Source organism: Fusarium poae, chromosome 1 (assembly GCF_019609905.1).
Source record: "Fusarium poae strain DAOMC 252244 chromosome 1, whole genome shotgun sequence".
Taxonomy (NCBI): domain Eukaryota; kingdom Fungi; phylum Ascomycota; class Sordariomycetes; order Hypocreales; family Nectriaceae; genus Fusarium; species Fusarium poae.
In genome coordinates, this window is record NC_058399.1 from 5,755,712 (window position 1) to 5,779,424 (window position 23,713).

At 45.0% G+C, this 23,713-nt stretch overlaps 12 protein-coding genes across 12 annotated transcripts; 5 read left to right on the forward strand and 7 right to left on the reverse strand.

Annotated features, from left to right (window-relative positions):
• Nucleotides 1-982: 982 nt before the first annotated feature.
• On the reverse strand, nucleotides 983-1,903 carry FPOAC1_001877 (uncharacterized protein; the record flags this gene model as incomplete). The annotated part of the gene is made up of 1 exon (XM_044846465.1): nucleotides 983-1,903. The coding sequence occupies one exon, from the start codon at nucleotides 1,901-1,903 to the stop codon at nucleotides 983-985; it is 921 nt and encodes a 306-aa protein (XP_044712381.1).
• Nucleotides 1,904-3,509: 1,606 nt separating this feature from the next.
• On the reverse strand, nucleotides 3,510-4,307 carry FPOAC1_001878 (uncharacterized protein; the record flags this gene model as incomplete). Its single annotated transcript, XM_044846466.1, has 1 exon — nucleotides 3,510-4,307. The coding sequence occupies one exon, from the start codon at nucleotides 4,305-4,307 to the stop codon at nucleotides 3,510-3,512; it is 798 nt and encodes a 265-aa protein (XP_044712382.1).
• A 2,078-nt stretch (nucleotides 4,308-6,385) lies between these two features.
• FPOAC1_001879 (uncharacterized protein) lies at nucleotides 6,386-7,239 on the reverse strand (the record flags this gene model as incomplete). Its single annotated transcript, XM_044846467.1, has 2 exons — nucleotides 6,386-7,105; nucleotides 7,168-7,239. The coding sequence occupies 2 exons, from the start codon at nucleotides 7,237-7,239 to the stop codon at nucleotides 6,386-6,388; spliced, it is 792 nt and encodes a 263-aa protein (XP_044712383.1).
• A 1,332-nt stretch (nucleotides 7,240-8,571) lies between these two features.
• On the reverse strand, nucleotides 8,572-9,521 carry FPOAC1_001880 (uncharacterized protein; the record flags this gene model as incomplete). The annotated part of the gene is made up of 3 exons (XM_044846468.1): nucleotides 8,572-9,131; nucleotides 9,184-9,255; nucleotides 9,317-9,521. The coding sequence occupies 3 exons, from the start codon at nucleotides 9,519-9,521 to the stop codon at nucleotides 8,572-8,574; spliced, it is 837 nt and encodes a 278-aa protein (XP_044712384.1).
• Nucleotides 9,522-10,315: 794 nt separating this feature from the next.
• Nucleotides 10,316-10,995, forward strand: FPOAC1_001881 (uncharacterized protein; the record flags this gene model as incomplete). The annotated part of the gene is made up of 2 exons (XM_044846469.1): nucleotides 10,316-10,427; nucleotides 10,514-10,995. 2 exons carry the CDS (start codon nucleotides 10,316-10,318, stop codon nucleotides 10,993-10,995), a joined length of 594 nt encoding a protein of 197 aa, XP_044712385.1.
• Nucleotides 10,996-11,327: 332 nt separating this feature from the next.
• Nucleotides 11,328-13,246, reverse strand: FPOAC1_001882 (uncharacterized protein; the record flags this gene model as incomplete). The annotated part of the gene is made up of 4 exons (XM_044846470.1): nucleotides 11,328-12,162; nucleotides 12,211-12,485; nucleotides 12,534-12,772; nucleotides 12,829-13,246. The coding sequence occupies 4 exons, from the start codon at nucleotides 13,244-13,246 to the stop codon at nucleotides 11,328-11,330; spliced, it is 1,767 nt and encodes a 588-aa protein (XP_044712386.1).
• A 553-nt stretch (nucleotides 13,247-13,799) lies between these two features.
• FPOAC1_001883 (uncharacterized protein) lies at nucleotides 13,800-14,847 on the reverse strand (the record flags this gene model as incomplete). Its single annotated transcript, XM_044846471.1, has 2 exons — nucleotides 13,800-14,768; nucleotides 14,815-14,847. 2 exons carry the CDS (start codon nucleotides 14,845-14,847, stop codon nucleotides 13,800-13,802), a joined length of 1,002 nt encoding a protein of 333 aa, XP_044712387.1.
• Nucleotides 14,848-15,225: 378 nt separating this feature from the next.
• FPOAC1_001884 (uncharacterized protein) lies at nucleotides 15,226-16,465 on the forward strand (the record flags this gene model as incomplete). The annotated part of the gene is made up of 6 exons (XM_044846472.1): nucleotides 15,226-15,259; nucleotides 15,308-15,378; nucleotides 15,438-15,649; nucleotides 15,698-15,794; nucleotides 15,850-16,141; nucleotides 16,191-16,465. 6 exons carry the CDS (start codon nucleotides 15,226-15,228, stop codon nucleotides 16,463-16,465), a joined length of 981 nt encoding a protein of 326 aa, XP_044712388.1.
• A 1,106-nt stretch (nucleotides 16,466-17,571) lies between these two features.
• FPOAC1_001885 (uncharacterized protein) lies at nucleotides 17,572-18,270 on the forward strand (the record flags this gene model as incomplete). The annotated part of the gene is made up of 1 exon (XM_044846473.1): nucleotides 17,572-18,270. One exon carries the CDS (start codon nucleotides 17,572-17,574, stop codon nucleotides 18,268-18,270), a length of 699 nt encoding a protein of 232 aa, XP_044712389.1.
• A 543-nt stretch (nucleotides 18,271-18,813) lies between these two features.
• On the forward strand, nucleotides 18,814-19,215 carry FPOAC1_001886 (uncharacterized protein; the record flags this gene model as incomplete). The annotated part of the gene is made up of 1 exon (XM_044846474.1): nucleotides 18,814-19,215. One exon carries the CDS (start codon nucleotides 18,814-18,816, stop codon nucleotides 19,213-19,215), a length of 402 nt encoding a protein of 133 aa, XP_044712390.1.
• An 874-nt stretch (nucleotides 19,216-20,089) lies between these two features.
• FPOAC1_001887 (uncharacterized protein) lies at nucleotides 20,090-21,300 on the forward strand (the record flags this gene model as incomplete). The annotated part of the gene is made up of 2 exons (XM_044846475.1): nucleotides 20,090-20,383; nucleotides 21,064-21,300. The coding sequence occupies 2 exons, from the start codon at nucleotides 20,090-20,092 to the stop codon at nucleotides 21,298-21,300; spliced, it is 531 nt and encodes a 176-aa protein (XP_044712391.1).
• Nucleotides 21,301-21,760: 460 nt separating this feature from the next.
• Nucleotides 21,761-23,488, reverse strand: FPOAC1_001888 (uncharacterized protein; the record flags this gene model as incomplete). The annotated part of the gene is made up of 2 exons (XM_044846476.1): nucleotides 21,761-22,509; nucleotides 22,573-23,488. The coding sequence occupies 2 exons, from the start codon at nucleotides 23,486-23,488 to the stop codon at nucleotides 21,761-21,763; spliced, it is 1,665 nt and encodes a 554-aa protein (XP_044712392.1).
• Between the last annotated feature and the right edge of the window lie 225 nt (nucleotides 23,489-23,713).

Consider the following 23,713-nt stretch of genomic DNA (forward strand, 5'->3'; position numbering starts at 1 on the left):
TATTCTAATAATGAACTCACATACAAAATGTATTGATAGACTAAACATGCTTCTTTGACAGACGATTTGAGTCAAGACGACAAAAAACCTGCACAATGGCTCGTGTTTGAACTGTGGGTGATGTGATTGTGTGCTATAATTGGCATTTCAGTCTAACCTCTTGTCGTCTCTAGTCTAGTCTAGTCTGTCCACTGAGCGGCTATAAACAGATCATCTCATGCAGGTTATGGTTGGCCCATCCATCACTCACGACCTAGTCTAGGTCTCATCCCTGCAAGCTTGCTCCTCCAATGATTGGGGCTCTGCGGCCAAGGAAATCTAGAAGGGAGAAGTCAACTCACCACGTCAAGGACTCTGCATTAGCATTCACTATACGAGATATACTCTAGGAATAGAAGGATTCAGAATAGAAATAACCTGAGTTTTGCTGTTTAAGAGCGGGGTGATTCTTTTCTTAGATATCGTCAGGTATCGACCCTGTCTCGGTGTCGGCGTCTTGAAGCCCGAGCAAAGTCAGTGACAAAGGCACTTGGTCAATGTACTTGGTCAAAGGAGCGCCTAAATGTCTTAAACATCAAAGATCGTCATTGAGATGAGATGAAAGTGATTGTCTTTTGTGCGGAAACGTAACCTGAAACAAATGGCGTAGGATTGGCGCTTATCAAAATGGTTGGTTAGCGCGCGGTTCCTCATGAAAAAAAGCCACTCATCGGGCAATGGCGTCAGCATTTGAGCTACCCGGGAGTAACAAGGAAGTACCGAGTTTACTCTAAATCAAAATAATACCTAATAGTACAGGACAGAATATGAATTGAAATAACGATATTATTATTCTTTGTAAACCATTATAGCTTTAGGTATTTACTCTTGGGTTTGACTTGTAGGGTCCGGGCAAGATTGTGAGAAAAACTGTGATGCCAGTAATTGAAGGTACATAAATATCCAATCACTATTTTATCAACAAAACATGTGTTTTCGTTTATCAACATCTATACTGCATTAGAATCCATGTCACAGCAGCTACAGCCTTTTCAGGCGAAACCAAGTGTATCCTTCCTCCCACTCCGGTCATATACTGGTATTGTGATCGCTCAGACAACTTTGATAGTCTCTTTTGTCTCGTAGCCTCCAACACATTCAGTCGTTCAGCAGCTTCTCTCATGTCCTTTACGTCAGCCTCTGTCTCGTTCCCCGTCAACTCTTCGTCTCCATATATCTTTCTCGTATCAACCGCAGCATCCGCCTGGAGAACCACCAGAGGCACACGTCCGTATTCAGGTTGTTCAACACCGGACGGGTCCATGACAAAAGAGCTTTCTCCACTACCATGGTATTCGGCTATTTCACTTTCAGCTGCTGCTTGATGACCCGCACGAGCCTCTTCGTCTAATAAAGCTTGCCACGCCGACTCGCCTAAACGATGACAGTCTCCATAGCACAGCTTTAACGAATCAGACCTTGAAAGTTTCGCTTCGATAGACAGATCCAATGGCCCAGTCTTTGCGTCCACAAATACGAAACCCTTGAATTGGGCCAGGTTTCTCAACTTTGTAAATTCCCGCAGTATGCTGGTACCACGAGAGTGGCAGACCATGATGTAAGGTGGTGCGATTTTCGCAGCTCGTAAGAACGTATGTAGTTCCATCGCCAAGGCCGCAGGTGCTCTGGAGTCCCCCGACGAGACACTTTCGCTTTGACCGTATCCAGCGCGTTCGTACCTAACCACGGCCATGGAATCTGCTAGCATTTTGGTGACAGCAGTCCATTCTTTGATACTGCTACCAATGTCGGGAATGATGACCACAATCGGGTTGTGGGCACGTCGGGGCGGTCCGTGAACCGTTACCTCGAGTTTATATGACCCCAGATCCACAAGGGTTGTATAATTGTGCTTTTTTGACATGTCTGTTGGATTGCTTGAATGGTCTCTGGAAATTCTTCTAGTACAAGAGTCGCAGATATCAAGCAAGTCTGACTTGGGAGGGGCATCTTATCTTATCTTATCTTATCGTTATCTCATCTCGGACTGGTGTCCGAAGTCGTCATCCGATCATAGACTTCCATTGACGGAAGTACAGGATTGCGGAATTATAGTTGCGGGCTTACGAGTTTGTTCTTTGTTCAATATAGCCCGAGCTTGAATATGAACCGTTTTCTTTAAAACCTGCGATTTCACCAGTCGAGCTGTCTTGAAAGAGTATCGCTTAAATTCTACTCTGTAGAGATGGAAGGCTGTGTCATCAAGTCTCCTCCTACTCGGCGAGCCTTGAGAGCTGCGGGTATGGTCATGCAAGTCTCAAACTGACTACATAACTAGACTAGACTAGGAGTGTTCGCTAGCTTGGGACTTGGACTCCAACTTCTCACTGTATGGGCAGATAGACATTGACACACCAAGAACACTTTGATCGAGAGTCAAATCCAAGAGCACGGTGTCCAATTCAAAGTGATATAGTATCCCAGTGAAAAGTTTATTACTTCTGCGCGATCTCGATTAGCCCATTCCCTGTTCTAGTGTAGGACGAGTCTTAGGGGATGGGGTTACATCTTGCCTCGGCTGCAAGTCTAGAACAGAAACTCGCTCATGTCTATCAACGTACGGATCGGCACATTGGGTACGAATACATTTTGTGGTCCCGCCCTTTTTTTCAGCAGGTTTTTATATCATCTAGATTTTGATACAATTTGTTTGAGTTCAGCCTTTCTCTGCAGCCATCCTATAGAGCACCGTTTATCATCTTCACAGCATCGTTGGAGGATAGATCCTGCTGTCTCAAACAATAGTACTGTTACAATGAGTCTGCTACATGAACTGATCATTTCCTAACACACTTACTGACGTACAATGTCAAGTCGCACTCTATACAACGTAAAGGAAGTTGGCACATCATATATTGCTTCATGCTACGGATGGGAACTTCACCGTTTCCGGCCATCATTTCCCCTCAAGATGCCTTCTAGACTCAATCAATCCAACTGATAGCCTTTTTTATCACTTTTTTACTTTTGTTTATTGTCCCCACATAGTGGTTTCCTTCCTGACTGCTCAATCCTCTATCACGGACTGGAAACTTTCAATTGGATAATACCACACATCTATAAATAATTACCTGTATCATATTGAACGATTATCGAGGGGTTAAAGTTATTCATCATTATAGGATTCTATGATTTTAGTCTACATGTGACAGTATCATCGCGTTGAAGCACAAGGACCATGGTTCAAGCTTATGCATGCATATCCACAACTTGACTCCTGTTTCAGGTTCCCCTATTAAGCATGTCGTTATATGACACGTATTATTATCACAGGAAAAAAGATGTTGCGCGTTGTCGATCGAACCCAAGGCTTAGTTCAGTCAATGTGTGAATGTGTAAATGAATTAATGATGATATCGTTTCTAACGAAGTGTCGCTTTTGATGCTGCGCATGCCCCAAAATCAGTGATTGCCGCCTTGATGTGTCCTTCCCAACCTGTACAAATCTATTGTATATGTGATTGTAGTCTTTACTCCGAGTCCGAATCCTCCTCAACGGGCGGCCTGGGGTTGCAAATTAGAGTACCAGACCATGTGATAAGATTTCCCACCCTTCCTTCTCGGGTATCGATGCTCTCGCAGCCACCCTGCGCAGCAACCGGTGCTTGCGCCAGGACCTTGGCGAAGAAGTACTTGGCGACCTCGTTGGTGGCCTCCCATTGGAAAACAACACACTCGTCCACCTTGTCGCCGGGCTCCTTGCCAGGGACGACCAGGGGAACGAGCTGATGACGTCTTCTCTCACGAGGGACATCCCACCAAGAATCCATAATGACTGTCCAGAGCTCTGTTCCATATCCTTGTCGGCAATGCTCGGGCTTGATAAGAAATTCGGCTTCAGGCCAGCCAGAAATTGAAGAAGACATGCTGAGAACATCTGGCAGACCACCCTCGCCAATAAGCTCACCAGTGGACTTGAGGAAAGCACCAAACCACCAGTGGCATTGGTCATCTTGTACCAGAGCGTGGAGCTGTCTTTCAGACTCGTCCTTATCTTTGTTGGCGCGGCCACGTGCTGTTGAGTGGACTTGAAGCTCTTGGATCTTTCGGAGTTCATGGAAAGCGTCTAGGTCTTTCATCGTGAAGGGACGGACGATAAGACGCTCAGTCTCTAGAGTCTTTCGTTCGGAAGCGCCAGGAATGGGACGTTCGGGAAGTGTAACAGAGTAGCTGAACCATGGCGTCATGCCTAGCTCCTGAGCCTCTTCCTGGCTGAGGAAAATCTGAAGAGAGGGCAGGGCCTGTCGTAGTGGTGCCATAGTTTCCATAGTGGTTGTAGATGTGTAATGTAAAGTCGTTCAAGGTTCGTACTAACGATGACTAGAGTGAGTTATCGAAGTGGAGGGATAGAAAGTTGGGATGAAATAGGTAGATAGGAATATCAGATGGGGAAAAGAACTGTCACAAGTGCCGAGATGACAGTCTTTAAAGGATTGTCTCGTCTCGTATGATAAACTTGGTTCTAGTGAGGTTACATGGTAGAAAAAACGGCAGAAATGAGCGGTCAGTTCCTATTTCTCGCTTCCTTTACGACAAGTCAAAGCGACGTGGGAGAAAAGCCGTTGGACCGGCAAGGGCCTCGCCTCGCAGGGATGGTAGACTTGGGTGGCCAAACAAACTGACTTCAACAAGGGTTGTTGGTGGAGGAGGGTGGAGTGTGAGATTGTTTTGAGCAGCCTCGCGCAAATAACTAAATGAAACCTTGATCCACTACAATTCTTCCAATTGATCCAACAGTTTAGCGGAGATGAGGCCAAGTGGTACATAGAATAGCAGTTTTGCCTCTAAAACTGTCAAGAAAAAGAAAGAAAGAAAAAACCCTTCCTTGTTCCATTCTGTCCCTCGATGTTATGCTATGACAATGGGCTTATCTAGTCTGATGCAAAGCGAGAAAACAACGCTAACAACCCCCTGATGCCTGCTCTAGCGAAGGTTTATTTGCTGCCAACCGTTCATCCTTACTACAAACTGCATAATTATGATTGTCATACAGTGCCGTGTCTCAGAACGCATTGCGCATTTCTTACTGAGGCGTCGGTCACGTTGGATTCTGCGTACGCTTTGTTGCTCGCCTCGCCTTCCATGATGTGAATCTTTGATAACGTACAGAGTAGTCCTCACCTGATCTCCCTCTACCCTGTAAAGTGATTATCTGAGGAGGTCGCGTCATCACCCCCAGCCGCGACAGCCCCATTAAACAATGACCATAGTCTAACAATGAGCATGTCCTTGTTGTGTTGTTTTCTCTTCCAATGTCTGTGTCATCTCTTTGACCCGCGGACCCCCGTTACATGTCAATTATCAAGCGACCGTGTTCAGTATCGGATTGAGGAGTGATCAACGCATAGATGGATCCAGAACCCTCCAAGATGGGAAGATCGTCTCGGCAATTTAATCGAGCAACATCTGTGCTTCCATAGACATTCCAACGTATAGTATCCGCTGTCGGCATATGACTTGACTTATCTGATGATTCATGCTCCCACTTTCTGAAGCAGCTTTTTCACTATACGACATATATGTTATCTCTTAATCAAGCGGTTTACCAGTCGTTGTCTCGGTAGTGAATGCATGCTCCTTGGCACTGCACTGTAACCCGTCGTGCAGCTGTTGGGTCCCGTATTGCAACCAGAAGCCCCTCCCCTGGTCACCATCTGCATACAGGTCCGACAACTGTCCGCTGTTTTCGTTTACAAGAATGAATATCTAATTAAGGGGAAACGACGTGGTATTAGGTCTCAAGCCGAACATCATCCCAGTTCTCTGGGTCCGGGACACCTGCATCGACATTCCGAGCGGATCAACCCGCATGCGAAATTTCTTCATAGGCCAAAGATGGGGGCTACTCTTGAGACGAGCCCTAAACTCGCTGATCCTTGGAACAAAGACAAGCTTCCGTCTTCCCGTTTGCACGAGCCGTTGAACGGTCGACTTGTTTGCGCTAACGGCTGTTTGACAAATGGCCCCGTTCTGGTCCATCCATGTAACATGGGAAATTGGAGATTCAATAACCAACACTTTCCACTATTGCCAAGGGCAGACCAACAAGATCATCTATTATACGATCCAACCAACAAGTTCTACCTGACAGCTCATGTCGGTTGGTGTTGGTGTAGGGAGTAACAGACCGCCTCGGGATACATGAGCTCCGAGACATTTCCTCAGAGACGAGCTTCAACGAGATACTTCGTGTCCGAATACATTCCACACCTTGGCGTCAAGTCGTATTCGAAATCGTGTCAAATACTCAGATACTCATTACGGATACAACTATCTTGAGACAAACGTCACAGCTCGCAAAGTCAATTCCAAAGTTCCCTGTCCTTAGAAACCATAACTAAGAGGCCTAAGCAAACGGCACCTCTATTGGCATCGAAGTGGAATCGCATCCCGCAAACCTCCACCAATCCTGATTCGTTCTAACAAACAACCAACGGATTGCTACCATGGCGATCCAAGGAAGCGGTGGGAAAGCACTCCAAAGTCCACCCTCAAACGTCTTATCGTGAAGGATCATAGCCAGAGGCAAGATCTCGTTGCGGTGAGATGCGCTCTTCATACCTTGGGCGCCCAAATCAGCTGCCACCTTGTCGAACCACGCTCCCCAGTCACATTTGTCGGAGTACTTTTCTAGGCCGACTAGGGTATCGATTTCGTTTTCCAAATGTGTTCTCAGAGTAGGCATGAACGAGTCGATGAGACTCTTCAGTTTTTCGCCGTCTAATTCTTCCTCTTCTTTGCGGAGTTTATCGACGTAGGTCCTAAAATGCTCCAGCCCTGTGTGGAACAGATGATGTTCTTCAATGTTTGCATCCATCAGGCCAGGTACTCCAGCAAGTTTGTTGATCTCGGGGAAGATTTGTGTTTCTTCAGTGTGGTGGTGCTCCAGCACTTCTTGGCTCCATGACCATGCAAAGTTGGCGAAATCTGATTTATCTTTTTGTGTTCCTCTTGCTGCAACGTTGACCGCTTGAAGATAGATGGCGTTTACGCCTCGAAGTAGAAGGTTGTGCACAACTGTCATTTCGGCGGCACATCTCCTGGCTCCTTCAGCTCGCTTATCAGGCTACGTACATTACTCTGGTTAGTGGGTCAAGGGTCACTGTTTCTGTATCTCCAGAGACATACCGAGTCACCGGACTTGGATGAACTAATCAATGTGAATGGGCCATCAACCCACGGCTTTTTCATCTCGCTCATACTTGTTGTTTGACGCTTGGGTTATATCTTGATGAAATAGAGATAATGGTAGGATCAAGATTCACAAGTGGCACTTAAGACAGTTAAATACTTAATCACTTCAAAGGCGCAGCTTGACAGTAAGATGGTGCTGACGTGGGATTTCTTTGTCTAGTACTAGTGCCGCAAGTAGTAATCCTGCATAACAGATCGAAGTCATAGGGCTACCAATTGATGACATATTGCAAGTGTTTTTAATGGCGATTCGTCCAGTGAATGCAGGACAAGTGAATGATTCGACCTCCAGTGAAAGAAAGGCAAAATCTCAAAGTGTTACTTCCATTCGAAAAGGAAACGTTCATCCGGCAGTTGGAAGTATAACGGGAAATGACGTTGTGCTTACAATAAGCGAGAGAGGCGTAGGGTAGGCATGTGACACTGAAAGGAGAATAGAGTGTTATCCAGAATTTATTGTTTCAACTGTATAACTGTCGACAGTATCATCTACCGAAAGCCCAAGCATATGTTTGTGATTCAGTCAAATTTTGATGACCAGATACGAGGTTAACATTGTCATACACTTGGAAAACTGTCTATCTACGCATGCCGACCACCCAAATTTGTTAGCCTCACTAAAATGTGAAGGTGAGACAACGAACCGCGGTTTATCCGTTGATAACTTGGCTGCTAATTATTTATCCACTAAATTGATTTCAACACAGAGAACAATCGGCGATGAGAAAGCTTCACAACTCTCAAAAGGACCTCCAAATATCCGTAACCCCTTGGAAATTTAAGGGAACAGGCCATATCCATGTCTTACCACCATGACACGACCTTTTCCCAAGGACCTGGTACCGCTCAGGGATGTGGATTCAGTCTAGACTCGAGGTACCGTGGACTGGACCACGATGTTACCGTTGTGAAGGTTTCCTGATGACCCCTGGAACCAACGCTTCGTACCGCTCTCAACTGACCGTGTCCACTATCCCCGCTGCGAGTACTACCCTTCACCCGTCTGCCATCAAACCTCGGTAGTTCTTGGCTTTCGTCAGCTGCTTGGGATTGATGCTTGCTAGCGTAACGGTACATGAGCATAAAATTGCATAACGCCATTCATTATTCTATTTTGTGTCTCATTTAATGCATCTCTACGGAAGCTATATTTGATGCCTATCGTATTGCAATTTCGGACCATCAATCAAAAGAAAATTAGTGCGAGACAATTCGTAAGTCGTGGTGAGAGATGAGCAATTGTTGTAAAGACAGACATCAATCATGTACTTCTCGAGTCCATTCTTGTGTAGCAGGAAACTGGGTAGCCTCTAGTCAATATCTGACCTTTGCAGCTTCTCAGATACTTGGCTGTGAACCATCTGTCGCGAGCTGATGCTTTCGAGCATTATCCTCCATACGTGCAATCCTTGAATTTCTCTTGGCTTGTTCCTTTCGCCGCCACATGAACAGAGCCGCGCCAGCTATCAAGACCACACCCACGACAGAGCCCACAACAATGCCAGCAATGGCACCACCACTTAATTTCTTGCCACCGCTCGCTTGCTGCTCCTCATCATCAGAGTCATCATCAGAGGTATGAAGATGTGTCGCTGTTGGACTGGGATCAGCCGTTGCGCCGGCAGCTTTGTCATCGTCACCCGGCTCAGTCGCGTTGAAACAAGGAATGGCAAAGTCAAAGTCAGCCTTTGAGATGAACGTGATGTCTGCACATGCGTAGAATGTTTGGTTATGGGGAGCGTCCCAGTCGGCGCGGTAAATGATCTGGAGCGTGGCATTATCGCCTGCTGAAACGCTCGATGGCGCGTCGGGGACTGTCACACAGCTGTGGCCTGGGTTGAGGTCTGCAATACTCTTCTCTTGGATAAGAGTCTCGAAATCGTCGTTGGATGATGGGTCTGGATGTTTAGTCTATAAGTAACTAGTTGGTGGAATGGATAGAGGACCTACCATTTGAGTACGAGATGCTGATCTTTGTATTGTAGTAATCATCTTGCGCGACAAGCGAAACAGCACCACCAGCTGCAATTGATACTTAGTAAGATAAAGTCAAGTGGACAAGATGTGGAAGGTCTTGACATACTCAGAGGGAACTCGGTTCTGTTGCCTGCAGGGGCACGTGAGCCACAAGGAGCTCTGTTATCCATATCTCCCGACCAAACACGGTCTGGGGGCCACATGAAGGCGGCAGGGCCCATATCCTCATCGACGACACTGGAATTTGTAGGTACATCATCCTGGCCAAAGGCAAAAGATGCCAGACCTAGAAGGAGTATGTTCTTGAACATTGTGGAATGAGACACCTAGAGCTGCACAGATAGAGAGACGCCTTCTGACTTGAGGAAAGAGGGGAAAATGGTCTTTGTGATATACTGCTCGATGGCTGTATCTAAAGTCTAGCTTTCACATGTGTGTGAGGGACTTTTGAACCGCCAAGATAACTCTCGACCTGTTGGAGGTAATGAATCCGAACAGAAATGCATGATTGATTGTGTGAAAAGTGATCCGATTGACTCATTCATTTGTCAAGCATTGCATTGCAGCTCGTGTGTCAACCCACTCTTAACCACCCCCTGGTTTATCAGATGATCAGATAAGATTTTGATGCATCCCGACACTTTCATTGGTCTGCCAAGAGCACCTCGTTTCCACTGCAAAGCCTAAATACAGCCACTGTCACCGTGTTTAGTCTCTTTCTGGGTTTGGTTACATTTGAGCGATATCGGATGCGAGGATTTGTATGCATCTTGAGCGTCTAGTTTAACTTGGCATCAGGCCATGAATCCAAAAACCACCAATCATGACAGTCTTGTGAGATGCTGGGTCCTCGGTCCCCTCGCAATGTGACTGGAATTGACCTGTGAAATAGTCTAAAGCCGGTGAGCCATTTCTGCAGGAATGAGTTGTGGCTTGTCCAGATGGAGTAAGTAACCTGGTCGGTTCAAGCACCTACATGGCATGGCCTATAAACTGTGCCTGTATAAATTCCTTGAAACCGTTTCTCACCTTGGTCTACTCGTTTCTTCTTTTTAAATCCAACATCAATATCTATTTCACTCGCTTGATCACTCAAATACTCGAAATGCGTTCACTCTTTGCATACACCCTACTGGCTTCAGCCACTCTCTCCGTTGCTGTCGATCCTCGCTTCGAGTACCCGGACACCGTACCTCTTGTCAAACGTCAGCAACCTGGTACCCCTCAGTATGCGTGCCACGAGGATTGCGGCAAGTCAACGTTTTAAATGTAAACACTGATATATAGACTAACGCTCTCATAGGTCTTCTCATCACTCTCGCTCGTGAGAACAAGGACTTTTGCGACAGCCAAGAATGGAATGAACACTATGATAAATGCATGGAATGCGCAGAAACCTACGGTATCTGGAAGTACTATGGCAGTGGCGTGAGCAAGGTCGCCGAGCAGTGTGACCTCTCTCCTACTCCCAGTCCCTCTGGTGCTGCCGTCGAGAAGCCTGCTTCTAGTACTGATGGATCGGGAACAACGGTTCCTGCAGAGACCACTACAGAAGTACCGGCTGAAGCTACATCAACTATCACCGCTATTGAGTCTACCACCCCAATGATCCATCCAGTCACGACAACCCCAGAGGCTTCTTCTGGCGCTGACAGCACCACCTCTGTCGAGACTGCCACTTCGACACCCGAGCCTTCTAGCGTTGCTGTCAATGGTGCTGCTAAGCACTTCGAGTTCACCACCGTTATTGCATTTGTAGCGTTCACCATCTGCAGCCTCTACTAGACGAGCTGCCGAGACTGACGCTTCCTACACAAGGGCCATGAGGCCGCTGTCATGCGAAGATGAATAGAATTAGTAATAGTTTATATCAGACATAATTCAAACTATATATTTTAACTCTTCTTTAACTATACCAAGATAGCCATAATCGTTCAAGTGTAACCTTACTAGTTCATGGCTCCTTCCTTCTCCAAGGCAGATCATCTAAGCCATAGCGTCAACCTGGGACTGAGAGGAAGAGCACAAGTGTGATTGGTGGTAATTGGCACTCTAGTCGGTCCTACGACACGCTTGCTTGAGTCGCTTCTCACCAAGCGGCTCATGGCATAAACTCTCTACTTCCCGAGGAACACCAGGTTTGCAACATTCATGACTGCCATGAAGAGCCACACCAAGATAGCGATGATCGTTGTGAACCAAGAGTTGGCCATTTTGAGATCTTCGGGCTGCATTCCGGCTTCTTCTCCATGCATGTCGTTCGTCATGCCATTTCCTTCCACAATGTTTCTATCAGATCCACTGGCTCTGACTGTCATGTATTTGTCACGAGCAGTGAAATAGATGAGCGGCGCAGTCACAAAAGGCAATATGACGCTCAGAGCCACCTGTGATCCGTTGAGTGCTGCGTTGAGTCCTGAACGGCCTACAGCTCCCGCAATGATAATACTCGGGGTGATGCTGATGCTGCGTACCATCAAGCGACGCACCCATGGCTTAACCTTCCAGTTCAAAGAGCCTTCGCTTACCATTTGGCCGGCGATAGTACAAACAATTCCAGCCGAGACACCGGAGAGAAGCAGTGCCAGGGCAAATATGGTCCCTGCAGCCGGAGAAATAGACTGGCTGAGAAGACCATGAATGCCGAAGATGTCCGCACCGAGGGCGGATGCATCGCCGTAAAGCGATGCACCAGCTACAATGAGAATAGCCGAATTAACAAAGAGTGCGAATGTGAACAGTGAAACAGCGAGGTCAAGGATAGAAAACTTGAGGGAGAGTTTGATCGCCTTTTCAGAAGGAACAAAGTGGCCTTTGTCAACATCTTTATCCATTACAGACGACGATGACGAGACATTCGATACGGGCGTAATTCGTCGAACAATACCTGACCCCAAGTATAGACTGTGAGGCATGACTGTAGCCCCCAGAATGCCGCAAGCCTGGTAGATCCTGATAGAGTGTTAGAACGCCTGCAAGAGAAAGTGGTCTGATACATACGCTTCAGCTTCAATAAGCGACTTAGATGGTAAGTAACCCTTGAAAACTTCTCCAGGCGAAGTATCACGTATTAGAGACAACTGAATACAGAAGCAAACAACTACACCAAGAACCAAGAGCATGATGAAAATCTCAAAGTATCGTAAGCTTTTCATGGACCCTTCTGGCCGGTAAAATATTAGAAGTACCATGACATCGACGATAGAGATAGCACATCCCGCTACAAGGGGTACTTTAGGAGCCAGAAGATTCAAAGCAATTGCAAATCCGATCACCTAGTTATTTCGTCAGCATCTACAACATAGAGTAACTAGAGGACTTACTTCAGCTATGTCGGTTGCGATTATGGCAGCCTCAGCAAGAATATACAGAGTGTAGTTCAACCATCGTGGAAGAAAAGCACGACAGGCTTGAGCGAGGTTGAGACCGCTTACGGTACCAAGCTTGATAGCCAAACTCTGCAGAAAAATAGCAAATATGTTTGAAAGAAGGACCACGAACAATAGACGGAAGCGATATGAAGCTCCTGCGGCGATGTCGGTTGAGTAGTTTCCTGGATCGACTAGATATTCTTGTGAGTAGAAGATCTACTAAATCAAGAGGTCAGGTCTGACATACTGTATGCAACGGAAATCATGAAGCCTGGCCCAACAAACGAGCCGATGCGAACGATCATCTTTTTGAAACGCTGCAAAGGTGTGCCGTCATCGGCATCGCCAGCTGGGACTGGCGAGGTGGCGGGTGCGGATGTTCGCAAACCACCATCGGGTGGCTGGCCATGGTCAGTTGACGCATGAGCCAGCTTGGGAGTGGCCTCAACCTGTGCAGGTTTGGCGACAAGGTCGTGAGATACTCGTTCCAGTTTATTGGAAGCTTTGTCTGGCGCTAATCGGTCGTCGCTTTGTAGCATGGCACGAGCATTAATAAGACCGTTGAAATTCTCGTTTGTTGTAAGATCGTTTGAAAATATATTCGGGCTTTGATTGTAACCGTCATCGCCCTCGTAAGGCTCATCAGTATGGGATGTTTTGTTCATGCTGCTGGTAGATAAGCTTTGTTAGAAATTGAAGGTTGATAGTAATCTAAGCAGGGGGTAATTGTGAGATGTTGGCTCATCAAATAATAAACTCGTCCGATAACTTCCATCTATTATGTATCACTTCGGCTACGCTACGTTAGTGAGTACTGGAAAATATTCTTTCCTAATTGGCTGTATAATTCTTTAGCTTACGATTCTATTCCCACAACTACCGTCGGGCTTTTTCTAGTTGGTCGTTGATAGGCTGATCGGCTGATGACCTGCAAGGGACCCGGAACGAACGGCAAACCGGCAAATCAGTGCCATCCTGGATGACGCGCATCACTCATTCTTCTAACTTGCTGCAGAGAATCACTGTGGCTACGACAGATGGTAGTCATAGAGGACAGAAGGGTCATTGAATAAGGTTTAGCTATAGCCGGGATCGGAAAACAGTGGAAAAAGAAATAACCTTTTACTCTCTATGTGCACAAGTGTGGATGAAGTCTACTTTTGGTTCTTCTAATAATCTGCTTTCTAATTAAAATACAAAGACAACGCTCTTGTGATGTCAAACCAAAAGTGTCTGCATTATTAGCGGTGCAAATAGTTGATCTATGACCTTGATATTCCATCGAGGTCCGTCCCCAAAGCAAACCGAGCTATCGTACAGCTTGCACAGAATGCCTTCTAGCAAGCCATGAAGTGTCGAGTTTGCCTGACCGTTAGCAGCCGACTTCAGCAAATTCAACCTGTAACCGCCTATTGCTCTCTTTATCCTCTTCTCGATAGCAACACACGATAACCATTGATTCGGGTCTTTACCCTTCGATCGATAATCATCTTCCACGAGCTTACACAATACCAGGCCTAGATCATCTTCTCCAGCCACGGCATGCTCTTGGCTGATGGAACCAGTCTTCTTGTACTCTATTCTTGCCCTCGCCATCGTTTGGATGAAAGTCGGTTTGATATCGCGTATGGCAGCGGAGTGGCCAAGGCCAGTCTCAATGATAGATACAGCATCATGGTGCGAGCAGCCACTCTGACTATGTTCCATGACGGACCAGAAGAGAAGCCCTGCAAAGGTCTCTGCACCAGTACCAAGATACGGGAGAAGATCTTGAGGTGGTAATGAGACACGGAGGTAGTGCAAAGGGTCCAGCCATACACTGCAGTCTAAACGATAATGAGGGGCAGACGTCGGAATAATGTCCCAAGATAGTGGTATGTCGGAGGAATTGTTTGTCAATAGACTTGTATCGAAAGTGTCGAGACACTGGGAAGTTATGTTTATTGATGTACTTATTGATTTTGACGATTCGTTGCACGGCAAGGTTGCTGGGATGCTGAGATCGGCTGTCACAGCCAAGTCTCGTAAGATGCTGAGAATCTCTGGTCTTTCATCACCCCGGATTTCATCTAGAAGTAGCTGGACACCTTTTAGTAGTCGAGAATTCTGATCTGTCAGAGCCTGGACGGATTTGGCCTGGCGTTTGCGGAATGCTGCCTGCGAGCGTCGCCCTCGCTCTCGACGGCGCTGTGAATAATTAGTATGAGACCTGGGGAAGTTGTGTAAAACGTACGGTCAAATCGTCTTTGATTTCCGTCACTACCATGTTTTCAAGCACTGGTTACGTGATTGAGTCTGAATGCTTCACTTGTGACAAGCAAACTCGCCCATAAGCAGGATGTCAGTTGGATTTGTCATCGGAAGATTGACCAATATAGTTAGCTCGACTTTTGGTAAACCGAGTCACGTAACCGTCGGAGGTCAATAAGCCCGCTTCAGAGCCAGTCACTTAACAACAGTTACGTGACTTCGGGTGAATTTTGTGGTAGACCACTCGATGACTATCAACAGGAGAAACCAATATGGATCATATTTTCTATATAAAGCAAGGCATCACGGCTAGTATTTTAGACATGAAAAGAAGTATCTTCTAATTCAATCCCAACTAAGACAACAACTCTTGTTTTCCTCCAACTCCTTCACCATGGTCAAAATTGCTATCGCTGGAGCCTCGAGTGGTATGTTATCTACAAATCCAAAATAACGTTAGTTTTAACCATTTCTAGAACTCGCCCGAGAGGTTCTCGACAAGTTAGTAGCTGCCGATAAACATGATATCAAAGCCCTTGTTCGAAAGGTATACTACGCTCCTTAGTAAAGGTATCATCTGTCGAGAATTATACTAAGATGGAACAGAACCCTTCGGACTTTCCTCAGCTCAAGAATTTAGAGTGGATTCAGACAGATTTCTCAGACCAGGCCGAGTTGGTCAAGATACTTGAGGGTGTGAACACTGTCCTCTGCTTTTTTGCTGTACATCTCGATCCTGCTTCTGAGAACCAGAAGCGTCTTATCAACGCAGCTATCGAGGCGGGCGTCAAGCGATTCGCTCCGTCCGAGTGGGGGCCGTCAGTACTTCTGACTAAAATCATAAGAAAGGTACTGACGAATAGTAGAGGAGTAAAGTTGGAAGATTCACTAGACGCACTGTCTTGGTACAGCGGTAAGATTGAGGTTGCAAAGTATCTGGAGGAGGTCAATGCGAAGGAAAAGGTAACTGAACCCTGAAACTCGACTGGTTGTTGGTGGTAAACTAATTATTAACCAGGTTCTTGAATATTGCCGCTTCCAACCTGGTGGATTTATGGATTATTTCTGTCATCCTCATCAAACATCCAAGTATCTCACCACTACGAATGTCAATATCGATTTTGAAAAGCGGAGCGCCTTGGTAGTTGAGGGCACATTGGATGACAAGATGGTGTACACTTGCGTCCAAGACATCGCGAATGTAGTTACTTCGGCTGTAGACTACGATGGTGAGTGGCCGGTTGTTGGGGGTATTTGCGGCGATCGAGTTACCATCCGTCAGCTTCTGGAAATCGGAGAAAGGGTGCGAGGTATGTATTTGTGATATCACCATGTTTGATCATTCCGCTAACATTCTAGTAAACAAATTCACTATCGAGTGGCTCAAAATGAAAGACGTCGTTGCGGGAGAGCTCAAAACTGACAATTACCCTCGCATTGATCTGCCTTCTATACCACAAGATCAAGTCGAGGCGTTTTCCAAGATGGCAATTGTTGGTATCTTGAAAGCTTACCATCGTGGGGTTTATGATGTTTCAAATGAATGGAATCAGCTACTGCCTGACCTCAAGTTTACAAAGGCTGACGAACTCTTGGACCAGGTTTGGGGAAGAAACACAGCCAGCCAAGTTTGATCCAGAAGAGTTGAAAGGGGGATTATTTCTTGGTAGCTTTTCCATGGTTCCCGCATACCGTTGCGCTAGATGTTCTTTTATTCATTCCAATTTGTAATGTGGTACTTGATAGAGGAGTCTTGCTGAAGATGATATCTGCCTCGAATAAAGCGATTGTACTTTATTGTATTGTCCAGGAGCAGGCTGTAGAGTATTAGGAAAGTGTTGCTTTCGGGCTGCAGACCAGTTTTGGCTTAGACTTGCGATATTGTGTAACACGTTCATTTCATCCCAAAAAGTTGACTGGATCGATTGTATGTTAGTGCATATGATAGCTGAACAACCTATATACGCAGTCACTATGATCGGCACGGGTCCTCGGCAGGAATTGGGGCGGTGTTTGGATATGCAGACATCCTGTCTGCTCTGAAGTACTTATCTCATTAGCTGTTTCTATGGTTGCCCAGCTTTTCTTCACTCCCGCAGTCTGTTCGATTTGTAACAAGACTCCCTGGCACAAGATAATCTTCAACATTCGACTTCCTGCATTGAAAGCGCTCAAGGTTCTATTCAATCATCGTGCTGTTGATACATTGTACTCGGCATAATGTGGCTTCTGAGCTATCAAGTCCTCCTGGGATCTGTTACGGCAGGCCTCAAACCACCCCCGCAGTCTTTTCTCTAGCCTACTCATGCAAAGACTCAGCCCCGGGAGCCTGCTTCAAGTCTCCAACTAAGACATAAATAACAACGCATCTTACCCGATACTGTGGTTAATCACGTGTGTCATCCGCCACGCAGCAACATGCACGACTAGCATAACTGTTGAGTTCTGATACTCTTGTGAATGGATAGAGAAAGCCACGAACTGCTCAGGGAGGACAAACACAAAAAGATCAGCATTCAGACCAGTAAGTCGTAAAATGTTCTCTTCAGGCTCGGCAGTTCTCCTCGCCCGGGTTGTTAGCAACAGAATGGACCCCAATATTGTAAATATGGAGAATAGAGTCGATAGTGAAGAAATATCTATAAATACCAAGCAGATGCCTTGAATATCACCATCAGGACTCAGAGCATCAGACACTCCAACTCAAGCTTTACTATCATCTCTATTATCCAAGCCCACAATGCTTGTCATTAAGAACTTCCTCCTTACCCTCATCTTTCTTGGTGTTGCTGTGGCTGGGCCTGCAGTTCCGATTCAGGCTCTTGAAGTCCGCCAGGACAAAAAGCTCCCAAGCTGCGATGATAAATCTCAAAGCTACAATGGACCGTATGCCGACAACTCAGGCACCTACGTGACCTCAGACAAGGTCACCCATCCGTACAGATTCCCCTTGATCCGCAAATGCTGGTGGGACTATTTCGTCGTTGAAACTGCTGTCGAACTCACCCCCTGGCAGAAGGCTACCGGCGACATATTTTGCACTGACAGTGAGCGCTGCGTCGCGACCAAGATGTCCGGAAAATCGGTCTGCCAAGAACGATCTGAAAGTGTTAGTGCAAATGTCGGAGTCGCCATCGAAGGCTTCAGTCTTGGGCTGGATTTCACAGTGACAAAGTCGGAATCACGCTGTGTTACAGCCGATGACTCTACTGCTTGTTCGTGGAATGACAGGCAGTGTCATACAATTTGGACTCAGCAGCAGATTCTGAGACAGAAGGGTTACCGGCGTCAACGTTGCAATTGGGGCAAGGGAGACGAGACTCAGTGTATGGGTAATTGGGAGCAGACTACACCTTCAGACTTGATTAATTATGGCTGCGGCTCCCAGTGCACCGATACTAATAATTGTGGTCACACCGACGGAACCCCATGTCCTTGATCTACGTACACGGGGTAGGTACTTTAGGACGACAAGGCACAAGGGTAGCAGGTTTAACAGAAGGCTTCGGGAATTTGACATCAGAGTTGATTCAAATCACCTCCACACGAGACATACAAAGGATTCTTTGAAATCTTTGAAAGAGATTAGTAAACGGAATAAACCAAGTTACCAACCATGACGCAACTGATCGTCTGTGATTTGTATGAATATTGTTCAAGCCCCAAGCCTGATTTTCCAGTGTCTCACCAACCACATCGATTGAGGCGAGAGCGCACGATTTTGCCCAGAAGAGTTAGCGTCGAAACAGAAGTAATCTTTTGTTAGTTTCTGTTTAACCTTAAAGAAACCCACCGAATAACAGTAGTCTTGAATAAATTCGTCGTTCTTGGTCTTTTCATGTTATACATACAGTCTTCAGAAAGCCTGTCAAGAAAATAATATCTCTTGTGTACCGCATCTCTTCTCGGCTTATCAACATCTTCTCATCCTTTCTCCTCATCTCCCACATCGACTATCTGATTGCCTAGCATACAAATCAACATGTCTTACTATCAACAACCTCTCTACCATCCAGGGCCTCCGTCCAATGCCTCAAGCTATCAGGCCCTACCACTTGGTTACTCACAGCAAAACTACCAGCAACCTCTCATCGTGGCCCCACGACCGCCAGGCTATCATCCTTACGTGGGCTTCACCAGGCTGCCTGCAAGGTTCCATATATGGAATGTCATGACGGGTGGCGGTACCAGCGTTCTTGAACTCGGGCCTCAGTTTAAAGGACCAGTCGCATACTCAGCCAAGATGTTCTCCAGCAGTAGGCTCAAGATCAAAGAAGGCCCGTACGAGTCTGGAAATCAACCTGTATGCACTATCGAAAGTTGGCACACGTTCAGTCAACAGAGCACTATTAGTTTCAATGGATTTAAGTCTAACTTTTATTAGGTGATTTTTAAGGTATAAGTCCTAAAGTATATATATAAAATTAATTTATAAAAAAATATAATTTTTAAATTTAAATATTAATATAAATTTAATTTAAAAATATATATTATAATTTATAAAATTAAAATTATAATAATTATTATAAAAGCTTTTATTTTTTTTTAAAATTAATTATTAAATATTTCTTTATTAATATTAATATTAATAAAATTATATAATTATATAATTATTATATAAAATAATAAATTTTAAAGTCTTTATTAATTTTAATTATTTATTAAATTAAAAAATTATTTATAAAAGCTTAATTTTTATAATTAATTTTATTTTTAAAAAAAAATTAATTAAAAAGATTTAATACTTTTTATAATCTTTAATATATTATTTTTATTAATATTTAAAATTAAAATATTATTAATATATATAATTATTAAATTATTATTTTTATTTTTTTTAATTATAAAGCTTTTAATTATATAATTAATTATTAAATTAATAAATTAAAATTTAAATTTTTATTATATAAAGAAAAAAAAAGCTTTAAAAGCTTTTTATAAAATTTAAAAAAAATATAATTTTAATATATTAAAAAGTAGTTATAATATTTTAAATAAAATTATTTTTTAATCTTTAAAATAATCTTTAAAATAATTTTTAATAAAAAAAATAAATTATTAATAATTTATAAGGTATTTAATAAAAATAATATTATTAAAAAGTTTATTAAATTAAAATTTATTATATTAAGAATTTTATAAAATTAAAAAAAGAAAATTTTAAAAAGAAAAAGAAAAAGCTTATAATTAATATTATAGCTTTTAATATAATAAAATTTAATATAATAGGATTTAAGTCCAAGTTCAGAGAGACAAGCATGTTTATGGAGGGTGCCTCTTGGCCATTTGAAGTTGATGTGAACGGACAGGCTCAGACATGGCAGTGGAGGAAGAGACAGGCTGACAGTTCTTCCACCATTAAGATGTTCATTGGGTCATTGTCTCAAAGCAAACTCGGAAGTTGGGAATTAGTCCCAGGGTCAGGACAAGATACACCTGCGGCCAGTCTTGAAACAGCCGGGGGGAATACTTTTGAGAAGGATTCAGCACTTGGAGAGTTCATTTTCTATGGTCCTGCTTCCGTTGGCCAAATGGGTGACAACTTTATAAATGTCAGTATTGCGGTTTTGCTCCGCATCATATCGCAGCATTATATCAGTAGGATTGCGTCTTTGGCATCTTAAGGCCATTCCAAGCAGCTCTTCTCTAGACAGATAGTGCCGAAACAGAACGATAACAACTCGCCCACTATACTGTCATTCTGGAGTGCGTTCCCATGTCATCAAAAAACATACTGTTGATGTAAGAGCTCGGTGATAGACTGCACGCAAAGCCAAAAAACCACGATATGTACGCCAGACTGCTAGTTACCAGCCTAAAATTGGTCACAGGCTATAGAGTCTTGATACTCAAGGATAGTGGTGTATATATAGATATGTACTAACTGTCATGATATCTGCGAGGTATGTATTCTCCAAAGATAGAAGATGGTTGATAAAAAGGCATGAGATACTGGAAGTATCTGTAGAAGAGAAAAAGATAACCCACGTTAAATTGAAAGCTGTGATCATGACTACGGGACCTGTCACAGCCTGCTGGGCGACTTGACCATATTAAGGCAGGGCCTAACCTTGGCACTCGATCATGTAGTCTCCAGCGCTGTCATCGAGAGGATTCCAAACATCACCGGCCCTGTTGCTAGGGACAAAGGTTCCCTTGTAATGGTCCCACTTGGGCACCCAGTAAATCTGACCATTCTTTCCGGAACCGCAGTCGACATTGATCTGGGTAGACTCGAGTTCTCGGCAGTGTGACCGCTTTCGAAACTAGTGCTTGCACCAGCCTCAAAGATTTCGAAGAATCCTCCGCTGATCTCGAAGGATGCGCCAACAGACACAGTATTCGCTTCGCCGGTGGTGACGGTGTAAGAGCTGCCGCTAGGAAGGCTGGGACCGACCTTCTGACGAAAGCCGGGACGTTCGATGGCATGGCTCAAGACCTCAAGATTCAACCCAGGTTCCGTTTTTGACGAGAGAGAATATACCTAATCATTGGTTTTATCTTATTATATACTTTCAGCATGGTGCTCTTAGGCTTACAAATATGTTAGTCGGATTTCTTTTACATACCACCACCGCACTTCACCAAAATATGCATGCCCTATGCGGGCTGACGGATCACTGATCGACCTGCCACATTAGGTGCTTGCCAAGCAGCCTCAAACGACATATCAGTTTGGGGGTATTCGAAGTGGATCAAAGCTGAACTTTTCGTCCAACGTATCGTCGTTATTGGGCATTTAGAAACACCTCGCCAGGCCGGACTCGGCTGGAAAGGATGGCGAGAAAATTGATAGTAGGAACATGATGACTGATGTCATAATAAGACATTGTATTAAATTTGAGAGCACTATTGAATTCGTATTTTGACACAAATAACCCTACTTGTCACTTCGGGGACCACCATGTTTGTCTCATATCTTGTGTTCTCTAGATAGTCCGGGCATGATCATCCCAAGACCAGACTTCGTCCAGCTGAGAAAAGGATCCGCGCGGGGAGGCATTGGCACCCATACCTCCCTTGGGTAGCGGTACATGTTGTAAAGTCGGTCCCTCTGGTCCCCGACAAAATTGGTCGGAACGTGAGATCCATTTTAGGTGAGATGCAAAGCTGTCTTGAGCATCTGCAGGAAGACTTTCAAGCGGCTCTGCCAAAGTCTGTAGCCATATTCTCTTTAAAGTCCATTCTTTTCCAGATTCCTGGTATTCAATTCGTTTCCTGCCAAGACTGAATAGTACGTTTTCGAGTCGGCTCTGATTGTCAGGTCCGAAGAAGTCCCCGGATTCGGGTTGCTCAGCCGGCATGACCCATAGGAGGCTACGAAGACGAGGGGCTAGTATGCGTTGTTCGAGGTCAGGCAAGGTACTGCCGTCACGCCGACGCGGATCGCGGTTGGATATGGTTGCGCTGTCAAGGGCAAGGTGCTCCAAGCAAGGGAAGTCTCTCAAATCAAAACCTGTCAAGCCCAATTCATACTTACCCTGAAACCGGAGGTGGGTAAGACAATCTTTCTGCCCGTCAAGTATCTCTTGCACGCCGCGGCCCCAATTAAGATTCATTTGCGAAAAGCTAGTTTGCAAGACCAGCCTTTCAAGTCGTCTAGGCCAAGCAACCAGACTCTCAAGTATGCGAGGACATGTGTCTGGGCCAGTGAGGAGTCTTGTAAAGGGTGCTGTTCCTTCCACATCCTAGAGATTTGATGTTAGTCTAGGCCAAAAACAAAGATGCAACAGATTATAACTCGCCATGAGCGTTTCGGCTATTCTTGCAAATCCGTGACTCCAATAATCCGCGGGGGCGCGAGACAGGTCCAATGTCTGTAGAGCTGAGGATGGTGTGAGAATTTCTACAAGTTGCTCGATCAAGGATGCATAGTCAACTTTCCCCGTGACACGGAGCGTGGTGAGATTGGGGAAAGACGAAAGCGCTGGTGTCATGTCGGGAAGTACATTTCCAAAATGATTGGAGTGAAGCTGAACATCAGTCACCTGGCTGAAACAACTGTATATGTTGTTGTTCAGCCACAATGGGTCCGGAATGATCGTTCTCTCAAGTTGGAACTCGTGACGGAATCCTTCAAAAATTTCGCCTCTGTTATAGATGTCTAAATCTCGGACTAGGCCTTCCGGTGGGATCCATCCTTCATTTGCATCGGGCTGGCCTGGGATGCGAACGGGCACTTTGACTTGTTTGTAAGCGAGACACAACGACTTGCAGCGCTTTCCGAGTTCTGGGTTCAGGTTCATCAGGTTGCGCAGTCTCTCCATCGATTTAGCAAGATTCTCGGCTTCCATGAACTGCCGGCTGGACTGCATCTCGACGGGAGTTTCAGTCCTCTCCTGTAAAAGAAACAGTTTACTTTGCACGATGACGATGTTTCTGATAATGAATTGTTGGAAGAGATGGTTGAAGCGACGAGACACGAGACGGAGCGTTACGGCCGTATAGTTCTGTGTCAGGATCAGATCGTTATACTGCCGGACACCATATTGAAGCTCCTGTGGAGGAAGATTGTCGTGGATTTCAATTGGTAACACTGGGTCCTGCAGATCTGACAAGTAATGATAAATTTGGACAAGAACCTCATTAGGTAAATGGTTAATGGTGACAGCAGCCTTGCTGTGCAGTGCGGATTGTATTCCATCCGACAGAGACATGATGAATGAGTGAGGCAGTTCAAAGATTAAGAGAGAATGGGCAGTTTGATTAGGACGAGTTACAAGTTGACTTTTTGCCGTCACTTGTGGTGCAAGAAAAAGGAGATTGCAGGGACCAGACTAACTAATGAAAAATGGAAAAAGGGGGTCTCGGTTTCCATGGATACACCAGTCAGACTCCTCTTTCAGCGCGCTTATTCATCATTTTAGAGTGTCCACAGATTG